The 14063-nt window shown below is 41.7% G+C and overlaps 1 protein-coding gene across 2 annotated transcripts in view; it reads right to left on the reverse strand.

Annotated features, from left to right (window-relative positions):
* RASGEF1B (RasGEF domain family member 1B) overlaps positions 1-14063 on the reverse strand; it is a 228488-nt gene that overhangs the window by 173185 nt on the left and 41240 nt on the right. For both annotated transcript variants that reach the window (XM_020803180.3, XM_020803181.3), the window contains exon 3: positions 13850-13903. In XM_020803180.3, the coding sequence (XP_020658839.1) occupies positions 13850-13903 (54 nt within the window). The remainder of the gene's footprint in view (positions 1-13849; positions 13904-14063) is intronic.

Raw genomic sequence — 14063 nt, forward strand, 5'->3', positions numbered from 1 at the left:
CCCAGTGCAAATTTTAATGTTCTCAGCACATTATTTTTTAATTCCTTTCTCCACTGGGACTCTGTTTTGTCAGTTTCCATGGCGAATATAGTACTGAATGGTGCAGTATATGACAACTCTATCTCACTAGAATTTTCCTCTTCCCTGTCAAAAAAAAATGTATTTTGTTAATACATTTTATTCATTAATTTTATTAACTCTTGGGTGACTAAGAGCTTATTCTGAAAAAACTACTAAGTCAACGGATGCTTGCTATTTTCTCTGTTTATTCAAATGTTTTCTGTGCCTGATGCTCTATCAAAATAGACAGAGCATCAAACTATCATATATATGTTTGTTTGTTTTTGTTTATTTCTTTGTTTATTGCTTTCATTAGTGCCAAAGCACAACTCTAGATGCTTTACAGTAAATATAGTATAAAACCAGAAATGGGGATGGAAACACTAAAATAATTAACAAATCATCATTGGACATGAAGTCCAAGGAGGAATCTTGGCCTTCTATCCATCCCTTCCTGTATGTGATAAAATCCGATAAAATCCGGATAAATCAATCTCCACACCCAACACTAAAAGAAAGACTAACAATGTATGGGCATCCTTAATTAGTTACTAGGTATATAAAATTTATGGAAGCCAGTGTGGTGTGGTGGATTCAGTGACAAACTAGGACTCGGGCAAAGACAAAAGAAAAATTAAAAATTAAAGAAGACAAAAACATTGTGGCGCCTTAAAGTCTAAATGTTATCTTTTAATGTGAGCTTTCTTGGACAAGATCATTTCCTCAGACATAAGAGTGGGACTACATGGCAAATATTTATATAGTTATTCCTGGGTCCAAAACAAAGAGGCTGCATTTGGGCACATGTTGTTGACCTGGCAATAACCTTCAAAACACTTGCTGATATTCAGTTCCCCTCCCAGGAAGCATTGTTCTGTGAACAATGACAATGATTAGTGGCTAAATTAATCACAGGCTATAGATAACAAACAAGTTTGAGGACGTGGACTTATCCACAAGGTGCTACAACATTTCTGCCTTAATTTTTTCTTTTCTTTTTTCTTTTCTTCTTCTGTTTTTTTCCCCTGATATGCTAGGACAGACTAACATGGCTACCGCTTCTAAAACTAGTCTAGGGTTTAGGAAACATAGGTTTGAATCCTTTCTCAGCAATGGAAAACCATTCTTTAACACCTCCCATATCTTGAAAACCCTGTTAGGGTTTCTATAAGTCAGAGGCAACTTCATGCATATAACGTCGTCATCTAGTCGTTTAGTCGTGTCCGACTCTTTGTGACCCCATGGACCAGAGCACGCCAGGCCCTCCTATCTACCACGGCCTCCCAGAGTCCACCAAATACATACTGGAATGAAGAGAGAGAGGAAGACTTATTTCTTCCATCACTGTCAACAGTAGGTCAAATAAGCAGGATTGCTGCCTGTGGTGTCTGCCCAGGTCATGAATATTAATGTCCTATCTGCATGGACCAATGAGAGTGCTGGAGAGGCGGAGTCACAAGATATAAGCATCTCTGCAGGGGGAGGAGACTGGGAGTTAGAGTTAAGGATTGGAATTGGGAGTTTGGGGGTAGATAGAGAGAGGGTTGGCAATTGAGAGTGGATGAAGTAGGATGTTTTGTTAAGAGTTAACAACATTGATTGTACCTTCATCACATGTAATAATAACTTCTATCTGGTTCTTTTAAAAATGACACATTGCGAGTGGACAGAAATATTTCCTCCACTGGATCCTAACTGAATATCACGCTCATAATACATATACAAATACCTTTGTGCTGTGCCAGTCAGCCTTGGTGCCAGTTAGAAGTGGAGATAAAAAGGGTTTTGTAAAGGTTTTAGAAAGTTATCAGAGGTTTTATAAAGTTATCTTCAGCCACTCGTCTGGACGTTTTCCTCCTTGCCTGAAGATTCGAGGAGGCACAGTGCCTTTGACCCATCAACTCTATCAGTATTTCCGCAGCTGGTACTGTTTTCCTGATGCTGCACAATATATTTGGCCTTAATACTTTGGCCTTCACCACAGGCAGGACAATAGGAGAGCTATCATGAGCAGGCAGCTCCTTCTGGTACCCTATGCTGAGTCAGATGTCTCATCTTTGAAGCTCCAGATTGACAACACTGGCTGGCAGCATCTCTCCTTGTCTGGAAATGCCAAGATTAAACACTGACACTGCTGCTAATTTATGCCCCTTCCTTTATTCAAGCTCATGGAAACTTCCCTGCTCTTCCCTGTTCATTGTTACTATATATGGGAAATATTCAGACAATCTCTCAAAGATTTGTTACAACTGCCTGGCAACAGGAACAAGAAAATTAACGCTGCAAATAAATATTCATGGCAAGGATCCAATTCAGATTGACCAGTTTTCATTTAGAAATTATCTCTCTCTTTTTTTTAATGGCTGTCAGGAGGGTGGCATCGCTTTCCACATCCCTTAAATGCATGAAGCTATATATTTATTACTAAGATGTATAGCCTCTAGCAATTGGGACTTCATCAGTATGCAAGAATGTAAAAAGTGCAAAGGTCAGAGCTTTAATAGATAGCTTCATCAGCAAATTATGCAAATGAATGCAAAGCAAACTTATTGCATAGCTTTCATAATCAGCAACATATGCAGCTCAGTTAGCAATTTGTTGGAAATTTTTATCGCTTGGTCAGTAACACTTGTCCTAATGAAAGACACGTCAGTTGGTGTATCTTAATGGCCTGTGGTCATTTCTGCTGCTAAAAAGCACAGATATACTGTATTTATAAACATATCTTTAAGAGCTTGATAATTCCTGTTGCAATTTTAAAATGATAGGACCCTACCTCTAGATTAGGGGTTCCATAACACAGACCTGTAACATTCCTACTTCCTGAAGCCAACATCCATTGTAAGTTTGTATTCAATTCTTACAGATACAGTAGGGTTGTCTGTATTGTGCATTGGGCTGCAATACCCAGTATTCTGGGAATCTTCAGGATGTTTCTATGCATTGCAAGGCCAAACTATTTTTTTTTTGTTCAGTCGTTTAGTCGTGTCCGACTCTTCGTGACCCCATGGACCAGAGCACGCCAGGCCCTCCTATCTTCCACCGCCTCCCAAAGTTGTGTCAAATTCATGTTGGTTGCTTCGATGACACTGTCCAACCATCTCATCCTCGGTCGTCCCCTTCTCCTCTTGCCTTCACACTTTCCCAACATCAAAGTCTTTTCCAAGGAGTCTTCTCTTCTCATGGATTGCTGCCTTGTCGTGGCGAGGGGGCTTGAGTAACTCAGAGAAGCTATGGGCTATGCCGTGCAGGGCCACCCAAGACGGACAGGTCATAGTGGAGAGTTCTGACTAAACGCAATCGACCTGGGGTAGGAACCAGCAATTCCACTCCAGTATCTTTGCCAAGAATGTCCCATGATCAGAAACAAACTATACTATATGCCAATATCACGGTTAGGGAGTGAGAAAACATTACCTCTCCACAGCTGAAGAAGCTACTGTTTACTTCCTGGTGATCAATCACTATGCAAAAGCAAACTAATGCTGGAATAAATCAAAGTTATTTACCTTTTAAAGAGGTTCTTCTGTGATAGGGTATCACCTCTGCTTCAGTTTGCATCCCATCCCCTCAGTTTTACAGACTAACATTTGATCCAAGCTTCACATGTGTGACAAGAGACAATTCAGTAATAATAAATGAGAATCTATCAGTAATAATAAATGAGAATCTATCAGTAATAATAAATGAGAATCTAGCAGGGCATAGACATGTGCTCAAATGGCTACTACCTTTCCATTAAAAAGCTACACGGCCATATTACACACAAAATCCTGAAGCCTTGGGAAAACATGTTGTGGAGGAAATGAGCCGTAACGGTGAGAGACAGTTCCATTTAGTGACACAGCTAAACATTTTGCAGAAGGTGGCAAAAACAAGAGAACCAAATGAACACCCAAGGGTTTACTTTATCGTGCATAATCTACTTTTTGTCAGTTCATAAATTGCACCTGTTCTGGAACAGTTGATACCAGGAGCCTAAAACCATTCTGGACAAAACGCTTTTCGTTCTTCAAATGGGTGTACAGGGTATCCTTCTTCACAGTTCTTCGCAGACAATAGTTGACTCTACCTCAGATTCTCTTTCCTGACTTCTTTCCAGTCAGAGGTCTGTCAGCTAGTTAAACAGTTAAGGGCAGTGATGTAACAAGTTAACAATTTTACATAATTTGGCATTTGTTTTTATATATGGAGAACTGTAAGTGAATGAAATATTTTTATTTTTTCTCACTACATTTCTCGGAGTGAATGTATTGAGACAGTAAGTGTCCGTTGAGGTAAATGAACCAATAAGGGTGGTCAATTGAGAGAGCTCCATCTGCTCTGGATGTTTCTGACTGAACTATTTTATCTTCTGCATCATGTGTGGTTTTTATTATTTTAATTAAGGCCACACTCCGTTTCCTCACACAATCTGCCCAAGGAGTTAAATGTGCTGCTCTGGTCTGGCCTGGGAAGCTAAGCTGAGTTCGTTAGCACTTCTATGGCAGACTGACAACAAGAAGAGGGTGCTGCTATATTAAGAAAAGGCTATAACTCAGCCATAGAGTGCAGTCCCAAATTCAATCCACCAAATTTCCCAGTAGGGTTAAGAAAGAATCCTGCCTGAAGCCTTAGAGTGTTGCTGCCGGTCAGAGTAGACAATACCAGGCTAAATGGTCCAATGTTCTGACTCAAAATAAAGTACTTTCCTATCTTCCTATGTTCTTTTGCCTACCCATACAGAACTTTCTCTTTGCAGCATGATGGAGCGCAATGTGGAAGCTACCCCAAACTGAGCAGCAATGGTGGCCAGCTTGGAAACAAGCCAGACATTTAAACCAACTTCCAACTGGAGATTACAATCCCAGTTGGCTTCATAGTGGGTCATTGTTTGTACCATCAACTCAGAGCAGCAATCCTAACCAAGCTTTCGAGGACTTTGAGATATTGAAGGGGAGGTTTTCCCCGTTCCACTCCTCCAGTGAGTTTCCATGGCTGAGCAGGAATTCGAACCCAGGCCTCCCAGGTCCTAGTCCCTCACTCTATCCATGACACAGTACTAGATATTTTTCACAGTTGGTAACCAACCATACATGTTGGACAAAACAGGAAATCATGGTCATTTCCAGACATTGGCTTTTCATTCAGATGTGTGACAGAGAGCAAAGAGGCTGCATGAACAGCAAAAAGAAATATATATATATATTTAAACTGAGACATAATTGTCCTGAGGTTGACCATAACAATGTGTTTGGAGACAAAGAGCAGTTTTCAGTACCTGTGGAAAGACAGTTTTTTAAAAAACGCCCGTGCTTTACTGTCTCACTCGTGCAACAAGGCAAGGGTAAAATAAGTAACTCTGAAATATTTTCACCACCCTGCAAAGATTAATTAATTAAGAATCTCATCTCACATTTGCTGCCTTCTTCTTTACTATGGCTTGTTGCCCTGGGTTACCATCTCCTCTCATGTGTTTGTATCTCTATAGGAGAAGGTTAAGGTGAAAAGAATATGACCATTAATGGCACAAGCCAAAGAAACACAAATATTTTCCATAAAAATGGCATTTGAAAAGAACAGCAACATACGAGGTGGTTTCTAAGTCTGGTTCTATTTCGCCCAGAGGGCACGGCTGTTTTTATTACCGCGATTCCTTCTTGCTTGTTTACACAAGATGAGTTTTCCATTGGATTCCTGTTAACGTAGGTTTTGGTTACTCAGCTACTGAATCTCTGTCAAAGGACAGGGTGAGAAGGGGGCCAAACGTTTCCTCTGAAATGCATTTGTAAGAAGGATTTAAAAATAATAATGATCATTTCTGAACAATCTTCAGACCTCTGGTCCAGCTGTAAATAAAACCAGAGCTAAGCAAGACAAAGCTAAATATCGATGTGAAAGCTGGACACGAAGAAAGCTGAGGGGGGGGGGATTATTCGCTGGAAATGTGGTGCTGGGGGAAAGTTTTACAGATACCATGGACTGCCAGAAAGGCAGGTAAGTATTGATCAAAGCAAATCAGGACTGGAGTCCTCTGACAAAACCCTAACCAGACACTTCTGAAAACCTAAATTAAATGGGATGGGAAACAAATCCATCTCAGTTTAGTGTTTGGGTTTAATTTGACTTTTCTGGCTAGACACATTATTGAGTTTTATTGCTATTCCCATCTCCTTTGGTCCCATTTTGGAAAAGAAAGATCCACTTGGGTTTTGCTTTGCTTCAGGCCAGCCAGAAGATCAAGCAATTGTGAGCATTTAAAATTCTTTCCGCCTCCTCCCCACACTCATAACTGAAACTTTCCTTCCTGCCTAATTAATAAGAATTGCATTATCTGGCAGGCCAAGATTCGTCTCTTCTTCATCCCTCACTACATATCTGAAGTTCAGTAATTAAAACATTTGCTTGTTGGCCATCAGACTGGTAACACTTTGCCAATACATGCCCCATCTTTAATTATTCTAATTAGCTAAGCAAAGAAATAAACAGCTTTAGGACAGGAAACTGGCAACTTGGAGAAATTCCTATGTCCATTTGTTAAAATGCAGCGTACCTTCACCACACTCATTTAATGCCTTGAAAAGTGTTATGTAGAGCAATGGTATCCAACGTTGTGTCCCCAGATGTTCCTGAACTATAATTCCCGAAGCCTCCATCACTAGCTGTGCTGGCCAAGATATTGGGGAGTTGTAGTCCAAGAACATCTGGGGACCCAAGGTTGGGAAGCACTGAAGTAGAGCCACGCAAGCCACTGGAACACCAGTCACAGCAGTGACCAAGAATATTATTGCAATTGTTGAATGTTCAAAAACCTAAAAGGGACCAGTAGCAATCTCCCAGCCTTACATTTCATACAGGTTTATTATGAAGATAACATTGGAAAAGAGAATCATGTATACCGCTTGACCCCCTTGGAGAAAATGCAGTATATAAATGAAGGAAATTTAAAAAACAACAACAAATGTCCTCACCCTCTCCATGCTTAGCTTATTATTGCTCCCTATCTGCAGATCTGTGTTTCAGCAGACAGTCATATGGTTCTCTCTTTTTTAAAAAATAATACATTAAGAAAGATAATGTCTCATTGGTTTTGGCTATGTCTTTCTACATCATTTAGAACATGTGTGTGTGCACGCGCACGCACGCACACACACACACACTGAGACGTTTTCACTATTAGATTGTAAGCCCACTGGGCATTCCTTTTTAATGTGTTTTTCTGAGTTTTGTAAAGTTTGACAAAGGACCTGCTAATTCCTCCCCAGAACCAGCCAAAAAGAAAAGACAGGACAATGAAGTATGCTAAGGAAAGTCATGGAAACCTCCTTGGCATGCATTCATTTTTCTTTTAGTTTTTCTTGAACATAAACTACTTAGATGAAGAACTGTAAGTATGTTCAGGGTAAAAGACTTTGTGGGAAGCTGTCCTTGGTGACTCTTAGTAGTCCATGGGTGCAAATAATGCCAATGTGCTCCCCAATCAAGGGTCAAAGAGCAGTGCCCTGCATTAGGGTGATATTCTCTGAATCTGATACCTGCATTTCTTAGGGTACACTTCAAGGTGTTTGTCTTCAAGATTCCTCACAAAGCGAAACACTATTCTTGTTGAAAGGGTCACGTAATAAAAACTCATAGGGTGCTAAACAGGATCAGCTTGTTCTTTATATTATCCATCAGCCTGCATTCTATAAATAAAATCTATCAATAGGCATCCTCCGCAGCTACCCAACACAGCAGCTAGGCAACAATTTGTCATCATGGGATGTTTTGTAGCATGTAAACATCTGGTTTATACTCATTAAACAGGTCCAAAGTGTAATATGGTGAAGAGGCAAAGACCAAATCCAGGTATAAAGTCCAGATCCTAAGCTTTGGCTTCATTTCTGCCAGTCTGGCTGCCAAAGGAAGTTGATGGGGGTCAAAGACCTAAACAAGCCAAAATGTGGGAGCAGGAACTGGCAGGTACAAGACAGAAGCCCTCACTGTAATACTGCAGAGATGCTTTGTGTTCCATAGTCAAAGGCCCGAATCTAACTGGTAATGGACCCATTGAGTCCGTGGGATAGATACACTGGGATGTAATCACCACTCAGCAATTGGTTTAATGGGATTAGCGGTAAGATTGAGGCCAAAGGGCCCAGATGGGAATAGGGAAGCAAAGGCAACCAATGACCATTCCTGCTCTAAAGAAGGGATAACGAGATGGGGATTACTAAAGATACTGAGATGCCCCATTAAGCATGCAGCAGCTGATGGAATATGACCCTGTGTCAGTTCTCACAGGACCAAGAGTAGTGTGCTGTGGTGGTTAAGTCTATGGGTTCTTTTTTCCATCTTTTTCTGTACTGTTAGCACCAGCATTGTTGTTGTTGTTGTTTAGTCACTTAGCCGTGTCCGACTCTTTGTGACCCCATGGACTGAAGCACGCCAGGACCTCCTGTCTTCTACTGCCTCCCAGAGGTGGGTCAAATTCATGTTGATCACTTCGATGACCCTGTCCATCCATCTAATCCTCTGTCCTCCCCTTCTCCTTTTGCCTTCACAGTTTCCCAACATCAGGGGCTTTTCCAGGGAATCTTCTCTTCTTATCAAATGGCCAAAGTATTGGAGCCTCAGCTTCAGTATCTGTCCTTCCAGTGAACACTCAGGGTTGATTTCTTTCAAAATGGATAGGTTTGTTCTCCTTGCAGTCCGGGGGACTCTCAAGAGCCTCCAGCACCACATTCAAAAGCATCAATTCTTCAGCGGTCAGCCTTCTTTATGGTCCAGCTCTCACTTCCATACATCGCTACTGGAAAAAGCATAGTTTTGACTATGTGGACTTTTGTTGGCATGGTGATGTCTCTACTTTTTAAAATGCTGTCGAGGTTTGTCATCGCTTTCCTCCCAAGAAGCAAGCGTCTTTTAATTTCATGGCTGCTGTCACCATCTGCAGTGATCATGGAGCCCAAGAAGGTAACATCTGTCACTGCCTCCATATATTCCCCTTCTATTTGCCAGGAGGTGATGGGACCAGTGGCCATGATCTTAGAACCAACATTACACAATCACAACGCACATACAAACACCTTCACACTGATCCCTGCTGAGAATGGTAGCTCAGGATCTCCAGTCACCTCACAAACAAAAATTGATTTTAGGACTTGAAATTTGCCTCCCTGCTCAGAGAAGTGGAGAAAAATAGCAGTTCCTTGAGTCTTTAGCTGCAGGCCTGGGACCAGAAAACCGTAACTTTAGCCACCCACCCCCCTCACTTCACTAGGTGTTAGCCGCCTAATCTTTGAAGCATTATTGTATCTTCAGTTGAAGTACAATATTCTGTCAATTCTGTGATTATCTCAAACTCGAATGCAAAATCTTGCTCAAAAGCTGGTAGTTTTTTTTTTCCCAAACACACTGAGGCAGTTTTGCTGAAACTGTCCAGATGACAGCTTTTTCTGAGCCTGTTAATCCAATATCACTATTCATCACCATCTTTGCATGCGCCCGTACAGCAGAATGAAGCTTCAAGCCCAAATTCTTTAGAAGTCTGTCATTACAGTGACAGCGTTCACCGAGCGACAAGTTAAGAGAATTCAGACTGGAACTTCAGACAGGGTGTGGGGAGGGGAACCACGTTGCCAAAAAAGGATGACCGAAGAAATAAAGATGCTGAAGCAAGAAGACAAGGCAATTCCTTTTTCGTGCTGCAGGGTAGAGAAGCATTCTATAATTAAGCAACAGTGTTTTATTTTTTATTTTTTTTCATCCATTCAGCGATAATGTCTCGCTCTGTCAGAGTTTGGAAATATTACTGGGTTTGGGACTACAACCTCCAGAATCCCCAAAACTATGCTGAGTAAAGAATTGTGGAAGGTGTAGTCCAAAAAGGAACACTTTCAAACTCTGGCCTGCATGCAGGCCTATACAGAAGTAAAATCTAGGCACTCAGTGCTCAGATCCAGGTTTTATCCTGAATAATGATTTCTTGGAACAATGAACAGAATCTTTCCCTGAGTGATTCCTTCTAGTACTGTAATTGGTAAATGCAAGCTCACCTTACTATCCTGCAGCATTCTGCTCACCACAGATCCTTGTACTTCTAAATTGTGGCTTTAGTGAATTGATCACAAAGTCTGATCCAAGCTAGCAGCCCTGAGCTCTGGGCAAGCCAGGGTAGTCTCAGCCTCACCTCCTGCTAATCCCCACCCCAATACTATCTGCAATGTGGAGATAATAAGGGCCTTTCTTCTAGATCATAGATGGCTGACATATCCATCAAAACATGCTGTAGTTATTCAAGTGTAGACAAGGAGCTGGGGCTAACTCAGTGACAGAAGAGAAAATACAAGTCCTCTGAAGATGCCGTCCACAGAGACTGGCGAAACGTCAGGAAGAACAACCTTCAGAACACGGCCAATGAGCCCAAAGTCCCCACAACAACCTTCAGAACACGGCCAATGAGCCCAAAGTCCCCACAACAACCATCAAAGCCTTCGAGAATACACAGAAAGTACAAAATTTATTGGGAGACAAACAGCAGTGAATGTCTTCCACTATAATTCTCAGGCTCCTCAACCATTATCAGATATTATTTTAATTGGCCTGAAAGCCACCCAAGACTAATTTGCAACTCCTGGCTTTTCCCTCTTCCTCCTGCTCTGTTTTCATCTCTGATCCTTCTTGAGAAAAACATTGAAAGCTTCGTATCTACTTTCTACATCCAGGTGACCTTGCCACCTTGGAAACTTCCCTTCTCTCTCTCTTCCTTTCATTAAGACATGAAAATAAATTTTCCTTCTGTAAATAGTCAACCTACTTGCTCCAGACTGTGTACAAGCGCATTGGCCCATCCCCTTCAGTGCTGGAAATTCAGATCTTCCTATTCTAGACTATTCTTTGTTCCCCTCTCATTATATCTTCTTTCACCTCTTCCTGCTCTATAGGTTATTGCCCTGAAACTAGACAGAAGATTACTTCCCCAGTCCTCCCTTGATGGTTCCTTTGCTCCAAGGTATCCAGTTGGTGACACTGTGGGCTAAACCGCAGAAGCCTTTGTGTGCTGCAGGGTCAGAAGACCAGCAGTCGTAAGATCGAATCCACGCAACAGAGTGAGCTCCCGTCGCTTGTCCCAGCTCCCGCCAACCTAGTGGTTCGAAAGCATGCAAATGCAAGTAGATAAATAGGGACCACCTCGGTGGGAAGGTAACAGTGTTCCATGTCTAAGTCGCACTGGCCATTTGACCACGGAAAGATTGTCTTCGGACAAAACACTGGCTCTATGGCTTGGAAACGGGGATAAGCACTGCCCCCTAGAGTCGAACACAACTGGACAAAAATTGTCAAGGGGAACCTTTATCCAGTTTCAAAATAGAATATACAAGATGCCAGGGCACTTCATTCATTCTTTAATTATTTTGGGTGTGGATCTTTACATGCAAGGATTCCATACTGGTTTGCTGAATACTTTCTCTTCCAAACAAATAGCAAATGGTTCTATATAGAATATCAATACTGGAACCCTGTCAGCTGGCCATTGAAATCAGCTGATGCAAGATACCAGATCTGTCAATCTACCTACAGTTCCATGGATTTTTGGACATTTTCCACCCCAGTCTAATAATTGAAAGAAGTAGAATCTGGGGCCCTTGCAGAAAGCAACTTAATTGAGGAACCAATTAAAACCAAAATCCTCTTAAAGCTCTGTCTTAACAGTGTACTCATCCAAAACACATCAGGATGTCTACCTATTTAGCTTTCCCTCTGTGTTGGCTTCTTTTGTGCAATCGACGATGTTTCCTTCTGATGCCACATGAAACAGGATTACTTTTTAACGAAGCACTAATACAAGTGGGGGACAAGCTATGAGCCTTTGTCAGGTGCATAGGTATATTAATAATTGTATGTCATCAGGTCAGTTCTGACTTATGGGGGAACCTTTCCACAATTTTCTAGGTAGAGAATTTGCACAGAAGTTGTTTGCCATTTCCTTTTTCTGGGGGGTGCCCTGTGCAGCTTGCCCAAGGCTACACAGGGCTGGCTCTTCTCCCAAGAAGCACAGCAAGGAATGGAATTTCCAACCTCTGGATCTGCAGCCAGAGACCTAAATCACTGAGCTATCCAGCCAGCTAATTAATAATTTTGTGCCATTCTGACTTCTGGTGACCTTTTTCAAGATTTTCTAGGTAGAGAGTACTCAGAAGTAGTTTACCATTCCCTTCTTCTGGGGGAATTCTGGGCCTGTACAGCTTGCCCAAGGCCACACCGGCTGGCTCTTCCCACAGGAGACACAATAGGGAATCAAACTCCCAATTTCGGCTCTACAGCCAGACACCTAAACCACTCAGTTACCCAGCCAGCTACACAGATATAGCCACACACACAATTGAAACACAGGTATGAAAGACATGTGGGTATGTGTCAGACCTTTACAACCCTTCTCGATTATCATAAAAATCACCATACACAGCTGCATCATCCAGTTAAATAAACATACAGCCGCTTGCCACTGGATTCATCTCACTAAAGGACGCTCCTAAGCCGCACACTCTCAGAATTCAGAATTGAAACTTGTCTGCCTCGTCCAGTCAAAGATCAAGCGCTAGAGCAGAATACTAAGCAGAGCTTCAGCCATTAACATTATTGTTTGGGGGATAAATCTGACCCGAAAAAGAAACACTCGCAGTGAACAGATGAGCGATCTAAAGCTTTCCTTGTTCCATTATGCCCTGTGCAATTCTAATAATCTCTTTTTCCCATGTGTCGATTGCCCTGTCTGGGCAAGAGAAATATTATCTGCAGAAATTAAAAACAAACCTTCCGCTCTGCAGGGTAGCAAGCTCACACTGGGTGCGCTGGCGTAAACACCTGTGTCCCTGATATCCCGCTAGACTGGAGGACAAGTGAATGAGAGAGACAGCAAGGCTGCCCAAGGTTTTCTTCAAACACATAAAAGAGCCATGAATATTTTATGGAGATTCTAGGAAAATATTTTGCAAGGGCTGCTGTGCAGAATCACAACCCGAGCTGGAATATATTATATTTCTTGTACTATCCTAGAGATAAGTAGTACATTAGCCTCACTCTGTCCTAGGTGGTATCCAGAGACAGGTATAAAACAAGCCCGGAAGGTACAAGAAGAGAATATGGTAGCAGGTCTGGTTCAGTGGCTGTAATGTGCTGTTCCAGTACTGCATTTACCTGCCTTATTTGCAATTAATGCACAGTGGAAAAATCACGGCTGGCATCCTATTGATCTTCCATTTCTGCCAAATGCTTCCTTTCCAGTGAGCGGTATAATTCCCATTCAAATGTAACTCATAAAAGCATTCCGTTTCTATCCTCTCTCTGCTGCTGTTATTGTTCTCTAAAGTAGAAATAAAATCCTAGGAGGGTGTTATCCAAACTACATCGGTGGCATGAATATTAAACTTAACTGTATGGAAATATCAATTGTATTTTCCATCCAACACTTTGGTGCCACTCACATGAAACAGAAACCGGGAAGGTCTTCATCCAAGCCTGGAAACATTTTTGGATGACAAGTCTCAGAATCCCAAGTCAATTTGGCCATGCGGGCAGGGGATTCTGGGAGCTGTAGTCCAGTAGAGGAAAATTCAGAACAAACTGCTCAATGACAGAGCAATGGCCAGTTGAACAAGGGGTCACCTCTGTTTGCATCGCTCTCTATTAAATTTCCAATGCTTTCTAGTCTCTTATTTAATTATAGAAGCCACGAAGCCTTGAGTCTAGTCTCCTTTCCCAAAGGCTCAGCAACATCCTCTTATTATTGGAAGATGCAATTCTGAAGCAGGGAAAACATTTCACTTACCCATTTGTAGTCAAACAGGGATTTCTCATTGGCCAAAGTACTGAACGTGGAATTCTGGAACAAAGAAAATTAAAGGTTTTTTCTATATTTTGTCACATAATAATAATAAATAATTATGTACCATCAAGTTGATGCTGACTTCCAGTGCCCCCTTTTTTAAGAATTTTCTCAGAATAGACTGCTAAGAAGTGGTTTCCCATTCCCTTCTTCTAAG

The sequence above is a fragment of the Pogona vitticeps genome, chromosome 5, assembly GCF_051106095.1.
Source record: "Pogona vitticeps strain Pit_001003342236 chromosome 5, PviZW2.1, whole genome shotgun sequence".
Lineage (NCBI taxonomy): Eukaryota > Metazoa > Chordata > Lepidosauria > Squamata > Agamidae > Pogona > Pogona vitticeps.